The sequence below is a fragment of the Diabrotica virgifera genome, chromosome 6, assembly GCF_917563875.1.
Source record: "Diabrotica virgifera virgifera chromosome 6, PGI_DIABVI_V3a".
In the NCBI taxonomy this organism is placed as follows: Eukaryota; Metazoa; Arthropoda; class Insecta; order Coleoptera; family Chrysomelidae; genus Diabrotica; species Diabrotica virgifera.
Window position 1 is genome coordinate 215,685,890 of NC_065448.1, and position 17,685 is coordinate 215,703,574.

Sequence of the window (17,685 nt, forward strand, 5' to 3'; positions counted from 1 at the left end):
ATTTTCAACTAAAATTTTAGATAAGTAATTGTTTATCAATAATTAAATAACTTGGTAATATAAAAGCTCTTTTCGTATAGATTGCCGATGGAAATTGAATGAACAGTTTAGCAACAATTGAATTGTTAATTAAAAATTTACGGTCGCTATAATAACCACAATAACTATTATACATAAGAATAACTATGATTTTTGTATAAAAAGACACTGTAGCTATCTAATATACTTTACTTACAGAATTGAAATTGGACTATTTAAGCGGCCACAGGAATATTTTAAAATTATAAATAATTTTTTGGCTTATAAACAAATAGAATATCTCGGGAAATATTAAATTAAATCATGAAAATGGTATTGAAAAAAAAAAGCGGCAGGATGCTTCTTTTAAAAGAAAAAACGTTTAATTGCGATGAGTGGTTCCTGAGATACAACCGGTCAAAGTTGACCGGCATTTACGGCAAAGATATAAACAATATGATATAATTTTTGAACCATCACCTTTTTATAAGACCGAAGTCTTCTTTCTTTACACCAATTTTCATATCTTTAAAATACTCATAACATATATATTATTATAATAAAAACTATCGATAGTACGAGTGAAAATTGCCAAAATTAGCAAAATTCCAATCAAAAATTAGGTTGGAGAAAATGTAATCTCAAAGTTCAAAATCGGTATACGTTAAAAAAAAGCATTTTTTCGGCTTCCCTTGGAGCAATTTTCTTCATTCTTTTTTTGTTCCCCAGTAACTCGAGTAGAGTTTTCTACCTAAAAGTTCGTTTATATTTTAAGTACCTGCGACATATTTCTTCCATACTAACTGTAATTCCACTTTTTACAACACATTACACCACTGTTTCGCTCTAAAACAAATGGCCGACCATTTTGGACATGAAAGAAGAGGGGATGGGTTTAGTTTTATTGTTTCTAATAAGAAGCATAGTTTAGTCTATACGATAACCACATTGATTCAGTTAAGAGCGTTTGGTTTTAATATAGCCTACTAATTGCTTTTAAGAAAGCAACTTTAAACACAACTAAAAAATAGTTTTAAGGCATAATATGTTTTACTGACATAAGTCTTGAGATCAAGTAGTTTTAATAATAGGTTTTATTAGTCATATTAGGAGAATCTTTAAAACTGCTTTAAAACTAAAAGGCAACAAACAAGAATCTAATAAAACCAAACAGTCAGGAAGTTCTTTATAAAACTGATTAGTTTTAAAGTGAACTGAGAATAAACCATTTTAAAACTACAATAAGACAAATTATCTATTAAGATTAATTAGTGTTATTTGATACTCTTATTAGATACTTTAAAACTAGTGACAAATGCTTAACAGTTTTAAAGTTCTGGCAGTATATCTACAAGGTAACTTTAAAACCATTGTCTCCTTATTTACCACAATAAAACCTTTATAAACCTTAAATAAAACTAAAATGTTTTTATTGTGCTACTTGGGACGTCTGCTCGTTAATTCCTATTCACCCGGCACCCGTATTAAAGAAAGTTGATTGTCTATTGCCAGGTTGTCGAGGTGATCTTTGCAGTTCCTCACCAGTTTTGATTTCGTGAGTGGGTTCTTTACTGTCAGAATAGCCGTTTGGCCATCTGCGTAAATGTTAATCTGATCGTTCTTTCCCCTCACTCTTCACCAGATTAACACATGTCTATAGTGTGCGGTGTCAGGACAGGCGAGTCGCGAAAAATATTCCAAATAAATATGGGTATTCCGCCTATTTTTGAGGATAGGTATATTTTTTAATTCATAAATAAATAAAACACATTAAAATAACAATCGATGTATTTAAAAGACAACCCCTTCTGAAAAACAGTAAAAAATGTACACTACATCATACAATTAAGACTAACATCGAAACTAAGACCGAGGTCTTTTTATACAAATAGAAACACAACGAATAAAAAATGTATAAACAGTAAAAAACCATACTGGGTTGGAAAAAATTGCGTATGCGATTACAGCGAAAATTTACAAGACATGAGAAATGCGTTTATTTGTGATGTAATTACTTAAATACAAATATCAATTTAAAATAAGACTGTACAATTAATTCTTAGAGAATCAAATATTAAGACAGAAAAATATTAAATTGATGTAAATATGCACAAGTGTGTGTATATGTACGAAAATTTTGTAGGTTTTGCCTTTCAAAGTATGCATTTTGCTACTACGACCACCCTTAATGTCTTTGTGACCATGTGTTGAACGATTGTATACCGTGAGTTTTTTTGTCAACGGGGTTTTTGGTCGAATAATTCCTCAGAACCCCAGAAACACACGAACCACTCTGTGGCGCCACAAAGTAGATTCCGATAATTAGCCGAAACTTCTTATGTAAATAATTCAATGTGCCATTCCAGACGAGCGACAGTGGCCAGCCACTTAGTGATGTTGATTATAGTTACTTTCGAGTATTCGTTACAAATAGTTACTTTACTAATTATTAGTAATAATTTACAGTATTCTTTACTTTGATTACTATGATTACTTTTGTTATTTGAGTACCGGTAATCATATCGAGAATCGTATTTCTCAGTAGGTAGGTATTTTGTATAGGTATTCCGATATAACAACGACCTTCACCGATCTGTTTAAGGGATAAAAATGATTTGATTACTGATTACTTTTGTATTTGAGTAACGGTAATCATATCGAGAATCGTATCCCAGTAGGTAGGTATTTTGTATAGGTATTCCGATATAACAACGACCTTCACCGATCTGTTTAAGGGATAAAAATGATTTCATTACTATGATTACTTTTGTATTTGAGTAACGGTAATCATATCGAGAATCGTATCCCAGTAGGTAGGTATTTTGTATAGGTATTCCGATATAACAACGACCTTCACCGATCTGTTTAAGGGATAAAAATGACTGGATTACTATGATTACTTTTGTATTTGAGTACCGGTAATCATATCGAGAATCGTATTTCTCAGTAGGTAGTTATTTTGTATAATAATTATAATAACGTTTATTCTCCATGAAAGTATACAATTAATAATAATACAATACTATATATACAGGGTGTAACAAAAATACAGGTCATAAATTTAATCACGTATTCTGGGACCAAAAATAGTTCGATTGAACCTAACTTACCTTAGTACAAATGTGTACAGAAAAAAAGTTACAGCCCTTTGAAGTTACAAAATGAAAATCGATGTTTTCCAATATATCGAAAACTATTAGAGATCTTTTATTTAAAATAAACGTGTGGCATTCTTATAGTAGTAGTATTCTAAGAAAAAATTATAGTGAAATTTGGACATACCATAAAAATTTTATGGGGGTTTTGTTCCTTTAAACCCCCCCAAACTTTTGTGTACGTTCCAATTTAATTATTATTGTAGTACCATTAGTTAAACACAATGTTTTAAAAACTTTTTTGCCTCTCATTACTTTTTCGAAAAGTCCGTTTTTATCGAGATATTTTTAATATTTGTCAAATCCACCACATATTATTTGTATATGGCTAAGTACGATTGTGGAGACTTGGTAATAATATGAAAATTTATTTGTGATTTACATTTTTAGGTATATTTTGAACAATATTAAAAAAGAAGTAATATCTCGATAAAAAGTGCCTTCTCGAAAAAATACAAAGACGCAAAAAAGTTTTAAAAACACTGGGTTTAACTAATGGTACTGCAGTAAAAGTTTAATTGGAACATACACAAACATTTGGGGGGTTTAAAGGAGCAAAACCCCCATAAAAATTTTATGTAAACATATTAAAAAAGAAGCCGCAACTCGATAAAAACTGCCTTATCGAAAAAATAATAAGAGGCAAAAAAGTTTTAGAAATATTGCGTTTAACTAATGGTACCACAATAATAATTTAATTGGAACGTACACAAAAGTTTGGGAGGGTTTAAGGGAACAAAACCCCCATAAAACTTTTATGGGGTGCACAAATTTCACTATAATTCTTTTTTACGATGTCCCTACCATGTGAATGCCACATGTCCATTTTCAATAAAAAATCTCTAACAGTTTTCGATATATTCGAAAAAATCGATTTTCATTTTGTAACTTCAAATGGTTGTAACCTTTTTTATGTGCATATTTGTACTAAGGTACACTAGGTTCATTCGAACTCTTTTTGGTCTCAGAATATGTGATTTAATTTATGACCTGTATTTTCGTTACACCCTGTATACTTACATCACAATACAATAATTTAATATTACATTTATTTAATTGTTCTGTACTTTGTTCAAGGTAAATAAACAATAGTTCCCATTAAAACAATGAAGTTGAGCAAGGGCCAAATTTTTTTTCATATTGTTCATTTATATTGAGCTTACATTAAATTTTTATTTAAGCGAGTATAGGTATTCCGATATAACAACGACATTAACCGATTTGTTTAAGGGACAAAAATGATTTGATTACTATGATTACTTTTGTATTTGAGTACCGGTAATCATATCGAGAATCGTATTTCTCAGTAGGTAGGTATTTTGTATATGTATTCCGATGTAACAACGACCTTCATCGATCTAGATAAAAATATAGAGTTCTAGCATTCGATCTTTGTTGATGACATACATACATTACATATTTCACATATTACCTTATTACATATTTTACGTATACCATTATACCTCCCTCTGTTTCATCTTCTATCTTCTCCTCACCCTCACACCCCTAAAACGCTTCATACCGATAACGATATTCGATAACACTCGTAAAATACCGGTCACGTCCGTTACTCGCTGGGATACGATTTATTAGAAAGTAATTAAGTGACAAGTGTACTGGTTGTAGATACAATAGTCGTTACTCGCTCTGATACGATTGGTACGAAGTAATCAGAGTAATCAAAGTAACGATTTGCCTTTCTGTATAGTAATCGTTACTTTCGGTATTCGTAAGTAACGAGTACTTTGTAACGAATGGATACTTGTTCAACATCACTACAGCCACTGTCGCCGATCCTCGCTGTAGTGGCGTCCATTACAAAATCATTGGCGCTACAAAATCGTCTGTCTAAGCCACTTTTTGGCTCCACTCAGTAGCGCTGCAAAGTGGCTCGTCTGTTTCTGCGGTAAATCTTACTTCTCCGCAATTCACTCAATTTTCTATTTCTTTGGATACTTTGACTTTATTCATGAATCCGATTCTATGAATTTTCTTGGTAGCGTAGAAAGCCACCAAATTACAGAAAGACCAATGAAATCGAGAAAGCATTGTAAGAAAAATATGTAAGATATAAGTAAACTGTTAGTTTTCAACCGAGACTTACAAGCCCGTCACAATCTTATGTTAGTGTCAATGGAACCAATCTGCAAACAGTTCAAAATATTGCCAACTAGACCAGTCAAAGGAAATCCAATGAAGAATTTAAGTCACAAAAGCAAGATTCATGAACGTGAAAAACATACTTTAAAACAGTGGTTCTCAATATTTTTGAGTCATGTACCATAAAATACTTTTTATTATTTTTGGTACCACCTAACTGAAATACCCACCTAACTAGCTACAAAAGTGATGCTGATTTTGGCTGTTTTTGTGTTTTGTGTACCACCGCAAATAATGATATGTACCACCAGTGGTACATGTAAGACAAATTGAGAACCGCTGCTTTAAAACACAAAATTAAATATACCAATAAGACTGAGAAGACTACAATGGTCCCTGCTTATGTATGGCTATGAAACATACACACTCAAAAAAGGGAACACCAACAAGTTAAACGCATTTGAAATGTGGCTGTAGAGAAGAATATTATGAATAAGTTGAACCACAAAAACAGTCAACGTAGAAGTGTTGTCAATGACGAATACTCGCCCATATAATTTGAAGATGGTTAGGCCGTCCGCACATGGGTCGACGCTCGAAGTAGTCGACTCGATTCCAGTCGCGTAGATCTCTCCCCGCCACTCAAATTCCTTCCTTGTTGCATTGAGCTCCGTTGACGAAGCGTTTAGGATTGCAAATCTCCTCGTCTTGTACGACTCTCGTCCCTTGCGATCGGTAGCGTACGAGAAAGTTCAAGTGAGACGCACGTTTCCAGTCATGGAATTAAATTAATTTTATTTGTTTGTTTTTAAGCTAAATTTAATAGTAGTTTTGTGGGGAAATATATTGTTTGTAATATAAAATTCTGAAAACATTGAACTGCTGTTTCTAGGCGTGTAATATATAATTTGAAAAAATATCTACCATCAATTGTATAATGCTCACTGTATACAAATTATACTAAAAATGTAACAATACCATACTTCTTCTCGCAGATCGAAATAGTCGTTTTGGTTGATAATATAAAGAATGCGTACTTCCTGGTTGGAAGATATGAGAAAACTGAATCGACTAGTGTGCGAAGAGCAATCGCTTTTGCCGCAGGGTTCTTACAAGACGAGCAAGACGTGCGAACTTCGAGACGTGTCTTCGATCGACCCATGTGCGGACGGCCTTAGAGTTAGGAAAATCTCACATCTTCGACATATAATGCGCCACAAGGAATACGTGAAGGAAAACGTGGGATAGGAAGAAAGAAGAACTGAAATAAACGTTCTCATACAAGTATACAATAGACAATGCTTTGTCATACTGGTTGCCAAACTCAATAGAGATAGTATATAGGAGGAAGAAGTAGGGATAGCAAGGACTCATAATATAAAGACATCTTGGTTATTTCGCCGATTGTCTTACATTGTCATTGAAACAAATTCTAGCTTTTCAAAATCCAAAAGAGTATTGCAAACTTTTCATATTATTACCCCTATTTGACAGAATGTCCTGAAATGCTTCATAATATGTAATTGGTTAACTATAGACGTTCAATGACATAATTATGTTTGCGCTTGGAGAATACTGAGATAGGACTCAATTATAACTTTCTAAGGTGAAGGTAACTATAAAATTGCAAATAGTGGTCCACCCAAACAAAACTAGTTCAGAAAATAATTGGCAAAATCTACGCTTTAAAATCAAAGCGAGATTGATAGACAGCATCTCCATACCGATCTAAAGTGTGCAAAACATAAGAAAAACATGTTGATCAATCATTGTAATTTACATTCAATACTCCTTTTTTGTAGTTCTACTTTCTTGATCTATAATATTTGATTCATAATAATAAATATTAATAAAATTAAACTGCCATTGATAAATTAAATGTTACTTTCAGTTCCTTAATTTAATATTTGTTTAAATTTGCTTATATCTACAATCTCATCGCTATGTCAAAAAACGTTTGATAAATACGCTTTTAAATTTATGGACAGTGAAATGAGTCTGTGAAAAAATATTGAACCAAGTATATCGTATCTGCGTTCAAGTATAATGAATGATTCACTGGATACATAAAATGTGCGATTAATACTTATCTTTATACAAAATTACCTTTGGTACGTGTTCTTTGTTTATGTATGAAATACAGAAAAATAACAAAAAATGGACATATGAATGTATTTGATTAATTAGATAAAAATGCAATTTTCGTATGACAAAACTCTTATCTAACCTAATTGGCGCAGTCAGTAAGATTCGGTTATTTTTCGGAAATGTTTTACTCATATTTACTTTTTAATAGAGCAATTTACAAAGAACTATTGTAATATTATTTCATAGCGTGTTCAGAAAAGATAATTTTTTATAAAGTTGAGCATAATGCTCTCACACATAACTAGGATCTTTTTTATGTAAAGTAAAAGCTTCATTTAGTCTTCCAGCTAAATGTACTTGGTTAGATTAACTATGCACATTACAATAATATTTATTAAAAACTTGGCATTTTATGATATTTATTAATCAGCATTTTAAGTAATATTAATTTATAAATTGTTATAAGTCTAACTAAGGGAGGTGAATTAAACATTAAGGCGAATTCGCACACCATTACCATTGTTTGCGTATAAAATATTATAAAAACGTAAGTAATACCCAAATAGCTAATCAGTTCTTAATTTAAGTCTTCTCTTTGTCTTCTGTGTTTGTATTTTCCGTTTCAACAGGTTCCGGCTTCACTGTGTCTTGACTAGAGTGACTTGGTTCGGTTTCTTTTTTCATCACGTAGTCGTCTAAATCTACGTTTTCGAATATCTGTAAATAAGAAAAACTGATAAGAAATTTTTCTAAGTCAATAGTCGACAAACAAGTAAACAAGTTGGGAAGGTAAATATAGGCTATTGATTATGTATTGTAAAAAGGAACTACAATAACTTAACAGGGTTTTATTGTTTCATATAGTCAATGGACCTCTATATTTGAAAAAACTGCGGAGTGCTACCATTTAAATTGGTGCGTTTTTGAGAAAGGGGTGAATTAGTCCCTAGGCACAGGGCGAATTAGGGTGAGTTCTATGCACATTTAGTGCAAACACGCCTATAGGAAAATTGTTCCAGGTTAAATTTACTATCGAAATATCACATTTTAAAGTTTAAAACATGTTTTTTTGCAAAAATATATCCAAAAGAAAAGTGAGAAAAAAACAATTGTTTCGCTATATATATTGAATAGTAGTGGAGAAAGCACACAACCCTGACGCACACCTCGACGAATCTCAATTTCTTCGGTTAACTCATTATCAACCTTGATTTTTGCTGTTTGTCCCCAGTACAACCTGGATATGATGTTAATGTCGCGACTGTCTATGTTTTTGCTTCTTAGGATTTCATACAGCTTTTGGTGTCTGACTTTATCGAAGGCCTTCTCAAAATCTATGAAACCTACGTAGAGGTCTTGGTTTACATCCAAACATCTTTGTATTAACACACTCAGACCAAACAAAGCTTCCCGTGTTCCCAGTCCACTTCTGAATCCAAATTGTGTGGCGCTTATGTCCTCTTCTAATTTATTAAATATTCTTTTGTGAATTATTTTTAAAAATACTTTTAGTGTGTGGCTCATCAATGCTATCGTTCTGTGGTCTGAACACTCTCTGGCGTTATTCGTCTTCGGGATTGTGACAAAAGTAGAGGAGAGCCATTTCTTTGGTATGATGCCTGTTCTATAAATTGTGTTAAGTAAAGAGGTTCACCATTATTTCAAGTGTGTCGTCGTCTAAAGTTTCAACAATTCTACAGGAATTTCATCTGGTCCTGCAGCTTTACCCCTTTAGTGTTCATTATAGCATATTCTATCTCCCTTTTTAGGATTTCACACAGGTCTCCTCTATTCTGCTTATGTGGTCAATCCATTATTTTTTTCTATTTAGTGTCCATTCGTTTATACTCTGTACGTTACATTTTTTCTAATGCCTTAACTCCTCTTTCGACCTTTCAGCGTATTTTCTGTAATTCTTCTCCGTACTCTCATCTCTGATATTTCCAGTAGTGTTTGTGTTGTGGTTGTATCGGGTCTTGTTTCTGATTTATAAGTCATTATTGATCTTTCACTGGATTTATAAATTCTTGACTTCATGCCAGTGGTAATATGTCTGTTTCGCGATATAGTGTTATTAAGGGATCCTTCCAGTTTATTTGCTATTTGTACTTGATTTCCCACTTCTTTATCCAGGTCTCCGTATCTAGACAGGGTAATTCCAAGGTGTTTTATTTCCAGTAATTGTTCAATACTGATGCCATCCATTTCTATTTTACATTTGATTGGTTCTTTACTGATTACTATTGTTTTTGTTTTTTGAGATGAAAATGTCGTATTAAATTCTTTTGCTGCTATGTTAATTCTGTGGACTAATCTTTGCAGACTATCTTCATCATAGGCTATCAATATGGCATCGACTGTGTAACAGAGTATTTTTACTTCTTTGTTTCCCATTTTGTACCTCTACCTTTGTTGACGCTTTTGGCGATTTCATCCATGATTAAATTGAAGAGTATAGGTCCCTGGAGGATCCTGAGGAGGTCCTAGGGACTCAATGAGTCCCCCTGTCTTATTCCGCTGCCTATGTCTACATAGGTTCTGTAAGTTGTCCATCTATACTTACTTCCATTTTGTTTTGGTAAATGTTTTCAATAGTTCTTATGGGAACTAGGGGAACTTCTCTATAATAAAGAAGATGGATTACATCTTAGAGTCTTACAGTCAATCAGACATAAAAATGCTGGTGTATTATAGTTTACAGATTTACCAGTAATTTGTTTTATGACGAATATTGCATCTGTACACGATCCTCCAGTACGAAAACCCTGTTGTTTAACTGCTAAACTTATTCTCTGATTCATCAGTTCTTGTAAAATTTTAGATGTAAGTTTTAGGGCAAAAAAGTAACTGCCATAATGAAATTATTATGAATACCATTGGTTAACTTACCTGGTTTTCTCCGAAACTAACCCTCTTCTGATGGGTTTTAGTAAACACCCTTGGTATGGGAGGATCTTCGGTTTTCGTATGTAAAATAGGTCTATTCTTGCTTATCACAAGATAATTAAGTGGTACTAAGCCCGACTTGGCTTTACAAACAGCAAAGGCCCATCCGGAATTTTTCAGATTCATCTCTTCTTGGATGTAAGTTGGGGCAAGTAAGACCATATCGTTCGTTTGTACAGTCAATTCGTTGGGAGCAGTGGCTATGAAGTCAAAAACTGCTTTGGCTCGGATACCTGGAGATTTCCAATTTTCAGGATCGCCTTTATCTGGAAGAGAAGAAATGTTTATTATTGGAATTCATTGAATTGTTTCATATTTTATATATACAGGGTGTTTCATTGGGAAAGGGGAATATTTAAATGGTGAATAGATGTCACTGAGGCGGTTATAGGGTGTTTTATTGATTTTGTCCATTTCTTTCCGGATTCAAAACTTTAGAACCATATTGCATATTTTTTTGATATTTGGTACATATATGTCCCATTTAGAACCAAAATGACCCAACTACTAACCACAAGAAAAATCCAAGTCCAGATTAACAAAAAAATATAAATTCGTTGTGACCTTGAAACAAAACCCTGTATATTGAAATTTTCAAAATCCGTTTGCATATTTGAAAAAAGCACAAAAACCAAGTTTAATGGTTCGCTTCAATTTTTTGCGCAGACAATTTAATGACAGTTATTTTGAAATTATATCGAAATTTTTGTTCCCAGGGTTCTTAAAATTTCAACATAATTTCAAAATTAAAGTTATTAGATTGTTTGCGCAAAAAATGGTTTCTTTTCAAATGTGCAAACGGATTTTGAAAATTTCAATATACACGGTGTTGTTTCAAGGTCACAACTACTTTATATTTTTTTGTTAATCCGGATTATTGTTAATTAAATAGATAGAAAATCCGAAAATCAAAGCAAGATCTCTTACGCAATATAATTTTGGCAAGCTACGTACATAATTCATGTTATTAAAAAATTAATGAGTTACGAAAATTACGTTTTAGTTTCAAAAAACAGGTAAATAATTGCATAATATAAATGGCGGTGTAATTAGGCATTGTATATTCAACATTCATTTATTAGATACCTTTTAACTACAAAGTAGATAATGTTTACACTAATGGCTATAAAATACATTAACTCTATAAACATAAGGTAATTTTTAAATTTTTTTAAAAGTATAGATATTTTATTGAAGGACAACATTTCAATAGCTACAAAATTATACAAAAAGAACTTTATGTAATTTATAAACTGTACAATGTATTGGGGGCTTTTATACAGGGTGTCCCGAAAAGATTGGTCATAAATTATACCACAGATTCTAGGGTCAAAAATAGGTTGATTGAACCTCACTTACCTATATACAATAGTTCACACAAAAAAAGTTACAGCCCTTTGAAGTTACAAAATGAAAATCGATTTTTTTTCGTATATCGAAAACTCTTAGAGATTTTTTATTGAAAATGGACATGTGATATTCTTATGGCAGCAACATCTTAAAAAAAATTAAAATGAAATTTGTGCACCCCATAAAAATTTTATGGGTTTTGTTCTCTTAAACCCCCCAAACCCCCGAGATATTTTGAATATTTTTCGAAGCCACCACATATTTGTATATGGTTAAGTACGATTATAGAGATATGTTAATAATCTGAAAATTTATTTATAATTTACATTTTTAGGTATATTTTGAAAAAGAAGCCTCATCTCGATAAAAGGTGACTTATCAAAAAAAGACTAAGAGGCAAAAAAGCTTTAAAAACACTGTGTTTAACTAATGAGACCACAATAATAGTTTAATTGGAACGTACACAAACATTTGCGCGGTTTAAAGGAACAAAACCCCCATAAAATTTTTATGTAAATATATTAAAAAAGAAGCCGCATCTCGATAAAAACTGGCTTATCGAAAAAATACTAAGAGGCAAAAAGTTTTAAAAACGTTGTGTTTAACTAATGGTACCACAATAATGAATTAATTTGAACGTACATAAAAGTTGGGGGGGGGGGGGATTTCAGGGAACCAAACCCCCATAAAATCTTTATGTGGTGGACAAATTTCAATATAACTTTGTTTTAAGATGTTCCTGCCATAAGAATGACACATGTCCATTTTCAATAAAAAATCTATAATGGTTTTCGATATATTGAAAAAAATCGATTTTTCATTTTGTAACTTTTTTATGAGCACATTTGTACTAAGGTAAGTTAGGTTCAATCGTATTATTTTTGACCCCACAATGTGTGGTATAATTTATGACCAATCTTTTCAGGACACCCTATATACGCCTAAATTATACCTAAAGTAATACCGTTGGTTAAAAATACACGATTTTTTTCTAAATTATACAGATATTGAGTCTGACTTGGATACGAACGTTATGGAACATGTATTTTTTTTACAGCTGTATAATATTAAAAGGATTTTTACTCATATATTTTGATGGCTCAAGCTTGTAAGTTATAAATAATTATTCTTGGAGATCTCAATGCAAGAATAGGAAACGACAGCATAGATAATATCAAACAACGATTTAACAAAGATACATTGAACCGAAATGGAGAATACCTTGTTGAATTCTGTATTCTGTACCCAAAATTTGTTGAGAATAAACAACAAGCAAATACACAGCAACATGCAAAATTTTCCACAGCAGTTCGACTTTATCGGCAACGCATCAGGCTAGTGTTCAAATACCAGTAAGATTTCGGCCACATGGCTCAGCCAAACGGCGATATTTTCATTAGATGGCTGTAATGTTGCCAGAAACATACCAAAGATATATTTTCGGCAACATATTGCTTCAAAAACTAGCCCGTCTAAATGCCCCTTTAGACGTAGACCAATCCATGACTGAGCTGGCGACTCATGAAAAATAAAATCCCGCAATTTCTCATCAGTACATTGAAATGCAGAATGTAGATGACCAGGATGAGCTAATGATAGAAATAGATTCTGAACCTGAGGCCTCACGTTTTTCTGATTAAATCACCACATCCATTACTTGCATTATTTGTTGTTAAGAAGAAACTTTCATTTTTTTATGAAATAAATTTTGTGTTCTCTGTTGTTTTTGTATTTTGTTTATATACAAGATGTCCCAAAAGTAGCGGAACGGTCGAATATTTCGCAAACTAAACATCGGATCGAAAAACTGAAAAAAACACGTTTTCAATCATTTTTAAAAATCTATCCAATGACATCAAACACTATCCCCCACACCACCCCCTGGAGGTGGGGTGGGTGACAAGTTTAAAATCTTAAACAGAAAGCCCCAGTTTTTATTGCAGATTTGGATTTCTTATGTAAAAGTGAGTAACTTTTATTCGGGACATTTTTTCCAATTATGGATAGATGGCGCTATAACCTAATCGGAAAAAATCATTTATCGTGACACCATAGGTAAATTATAGATACGGTCTAACATCTCGAAAAATGCATTTCTAAATAAAAAGCCAAAAAATACGTATTTAATATGTTTCAAAATCCTATCGAATATTACTAAACATGATCCTCCACCCAACCCCCTAGGGGTGGGGGGGGTAACTTTAAAATCTTAAATAGCAACCTCCATTTTTTATTCCAGATTTGGATTTGTTATGAAAAATTAAGCAAGATTTATTCGAAACATTTTTTAGAATTGTTCATAGATGGCGCTATAATTGGAAAAAGGCAATTTAGTAGCGCCATCTATCAACTATTCCAAAAAATGTTTCGAATAAATGTTGCTTAGTTTTTCATGATGAATTCAAATCTACAATAAAACATGGAGGTCGCCATTTAAGATTTTAAAGTAGCCCCCCTCACCAAGTTGTGGGGGTGAGGTGGAAGGTCATGTTTAGCGCTATTCGATAGGTTTTTGAAAAATATTAAATATATATTTTTTGATTTTTCATTTGGAAGTGTATTTCTCGAGATATTAGACCGTTTCTATTCGCGGTGTGCAAGTACTTGGGAGGGATACGCGAAACGATCGTGCGCGAATAGCGGAGAAATATTGCAACTTTCTTAAATAATTCATGTCAATTGAAATTGTCAAATTGACATACATTTCATAACTACTGTCATTGAAGGACAAAAATTATATATTGCTCCACAATATTGATATGATATGCAATTATTATATAAAGGTAAATTTAATTAATTGTATTTTGCTTGCAGTACTGCATTTTAATAACTAATTTTATTTACTACATACAATTGTTTACGTTTAATAGCATAACCCTTAGACAAGGAAAAAAGAGAGGACGGGTAACACTCATTTAAAACACATGTTCCAAAAGTGAAGCCAGTTTTTGGTTTGTTTGTCACCAGAAACATGGCGGTCACGTCAAAAATAACAATGGGTTGCCAGTGGTGGGTGTTCGTTGAAGGTTAAAATTTCATAAAAAATAAAGTAAATCATCATCTAAAATTCGTAATAAAAACATATGTATCTATTGAAACATATGTACGTAATATGAGCAACTTAATAAAACATTTACCGTACACAAATTCTTCATTTTAAATACATTTCATGTTTTTATTTTAAATACTCAATGCATAACAATACCCCAAAGATACGTCGATGATCAAAATCTCTGGTGTCAGTTTGGCTTCACTTTTGGTCAAGGATTACTCGTCCTCTCTCTTTCCTTGTCTAAGGCATAACCTAAATCTTATTTTTTCTTCTTATTATTTTTTTGGACTATGGTCTTGACAATTATCCAGTAACCAGGACCATATGATTGGCCAATATAATTAAAAGTGCGAATAAAAGTGCAGAGCGTAGAAACCAGGTGTCGCTTTTCAGAACTTGCACGGTCCCAATAATTTACCTATGGTATCACAATAAATTGTCTTTTCCGATTACAGCGCCATCTATCCGTAAATAGAAAAAATGTCTCGAATAAAAGTTGCTTACTTTTACATAAGGAATTCAAATCTGAAATAAAAACTTGGGGTTTCCATTTAATATTTCAAAGTTACCCCCCCCCCACCTCTAGGCAATGGAGTGGGGGATCGTATTTGGTGTCATTAAATAGATTTTTAAAAATTATTGAAAACGAATTTTTTCACTTTTTCGATCCGATGTTTAGTTCGCGAAATATTCCACCGTTCCCCTACTTTTGGGACACTCTATATCAGCAGTTCTCAAACTTTTTGAGTCATGTACCACCTACAGTTCTTTTTATTATTTTTGATACCACATATACAGGTTGTAACAAAAATACAACAGGTCATAAATTAAATCACATATTCTGGAATCAAAGATAGTTCGATTCAACCTAACTTACCCTAGTACAAATATGCACCCAAAAAAGTTACAGCCCTCTGAAGTTACAAAATGAAAATCGATTTTTTCCGATATATCGAACTATTGGAGATTTTTACTGAAAATGGACATGTGGCATGACTGTGGCAGGAATATCTTAAAAAGAAATTATAGTGAAATTTGTGCACCCCATAAAAATTTTATGGGGATTTTGTTCCCTTAAACCCCCCCGCAAACTTTTATGTACGTTCCAATTAAATTATTTTTGTGGTACCGTTAGTTAAACAGAATGTTTTTGAAACTTTTTTGCCTCTTAGTATTTTTTAGATATACCAGTTTTAATCGAGATGCAGCTTCTTTTTTAATATGTTAACATAACAATTTTATGGAGATTTTGTGCCTTTACACCCCCCAAATGTTTGTGTACGTTCCAATTAAACTATTATTGCGGTACCATTAGTTGAAAACAGTGTCTTTAAAACTTTTTTGCCTCTTAGTATTTTTCCGATAAGGCACCTTTTATCGAGATGTGGCTTCTTTTTTAATATGGTTCAAAATATACTTATAAAATCTGTAATTTATAAATAAATTTTCATATTATTATAGGGTCTCTATAATCGTACTTAACAGTATATAAATATGTGGTGGATTTGACAAATATTCAAAATATTTCCATAAAAACTAGTTAGAAAAATTACTAAGAGGCAAAAAAGTTTTAAAAACATTGTGTTTAGCTAATGGTGCCACAGTGATAATTTAATTGGAACGTACACAAAAGTTTGGGGGGTTTAAAGGAACAAAACCCCCATAAAATTTTTATGAGATGCAGAATTTTTTTAAATATTTTCCTGTCATAATAATGCCACATGTCCGTTTTCAATAAGAAAACTCAAATAGTTTTCGATATATTGGAAAAAATCGATTTTTATTTTGTAATTTCAAAGGGCTGTAACTTTTTTTTGTGTGCATATTTGTACTAGGGTAAGTTAGGTTCAATTGAACTATTTTTGGTTCCAGAATATGTGATTTAATTTATGACCTGTATTTTTGTTACACCCTATATTTTTAGAGTGTATTATGAAGACTTACTAAGTACTACTATTTTAATTTTTTTTGTGTTTTGTGTACCACCGCAAGTAATGAATTGTACCACCAGTGGTACATGTACCACAGATTGAGAATCGCTGCTCTATATAAAGAACACTGTTGTTTAGTCTCATAATATTCTATATAATTTCATGACTTTTCATGCCTTTTCATGCCCCTATTTCATCTTCAACAATATACCTAAGTGCGTCATAGGGTTCATTCTCAGAAAATTCTCGAGAATATTCTCTGATTTTTCATTCTCGAGAATTTTCCAACACTATGATCAAAGAACTCGGACCCAGTATATAAGAATTTGCCAATTTATTATCAAAGGCATAAGTAAAGCAAAATGCCAAAGTCAGCGCAGATTTTTAAAAGAAAACGTTATTGATTCGGTCGAAATACAAGAAACACATACAGAAAACGAAGTTCAATTGAACACAAGAGAAAAAATCCCAGGCTATGATCTACTGGGTGCTACCTACGATAGAGCCTACGGTGGAGCAAAACATGTACGCACAAACATAGAAAATACAGTCCAAATTTCTACTTATTCCAAGAACAATATCCAAAACGTAATTGTAAAAATCGCCGATATCACAAAAGCTAATATTTACAAGTCACCTGTTTTCACCTGGCTTGCACAGCACAGGTCCTTAACCCCTACGAATACCCAGCCATAGGATGTAAAGGGATTTTAACAGTCACCATGAGATGTGAAAGTACTCTGACAATGACAAAAATAGCCAGATCCTTTTGGAGTGGTCAGAAGGTCGTACCCACCTTCTATTTAATGCCAAGGATAAAGGCACTTTTAGATCTACAGCTTTGAGGAGGGAGTATACGCTGTGAGCTCGTACGTAGAGGGGATATTTATAAATTCGCGAGCGCCAGTAGTGGCAAGTCTGTAAACGTTTACCGGAAATTTGATATAAATGTCAAAGTGATTAATTTAAAATTAAAATTAAAAACATTAATTATAAAAAATATTAGTTGATCAAAGCTGTGGTATATATTTTTACCTTAAATATA

At 32.4% G+C, this 17,685-nt stretch overlaps 1 protein-coding gene and 1 long non-coding RNA gene across 2 annotated transcripts in view; one reads left to right on the forward strand and one right to left on the reverse strand.

The window, feature by feature from the left end:
- Positions 1-1,788: 1,788 nt before the first annotated feature.
- The window catches only part of LOC126887225 (peroxisomal membrane protein PEX13), a 105,215-nt gene continuing 89,318 nt past the window's right edge, over positions 1,789-17,685 (reverse strand). The window contains exons 3-4 of the mRNA XM_050654630.1: positions 10,251-10,573; positions 1,789-8,078 (exon numbers count right to left, since the gene is read on the reverse strand). Of these exons, the coding sequence (XP_050510587.1) occupies positions 7,944-8,078; positions 10,251-10,573 (458 nt within the window). The 3' untranslated portion in view covers positions 1,789-7,943. The remainder of the gene's footprint in view (positions 8,079-10,250; positions 10,574-17,685) is intronic.
- LOC126887227 (uncharacterized) overlaps positions 3,683-17,685 on the forward strand; it is a 214,045-nt gene continuing 200,042 nt past the window's right edge. Inside the window, exon 1 of the long non-coding RNA XR_007698992.1 lies at positions 3,683-4,483. This is a non-coding gene — a long non-coding RNA (uncharacterized LOC126887227). The remainder of the gene's footprint in view (positions 4,484-17,685) is intronic.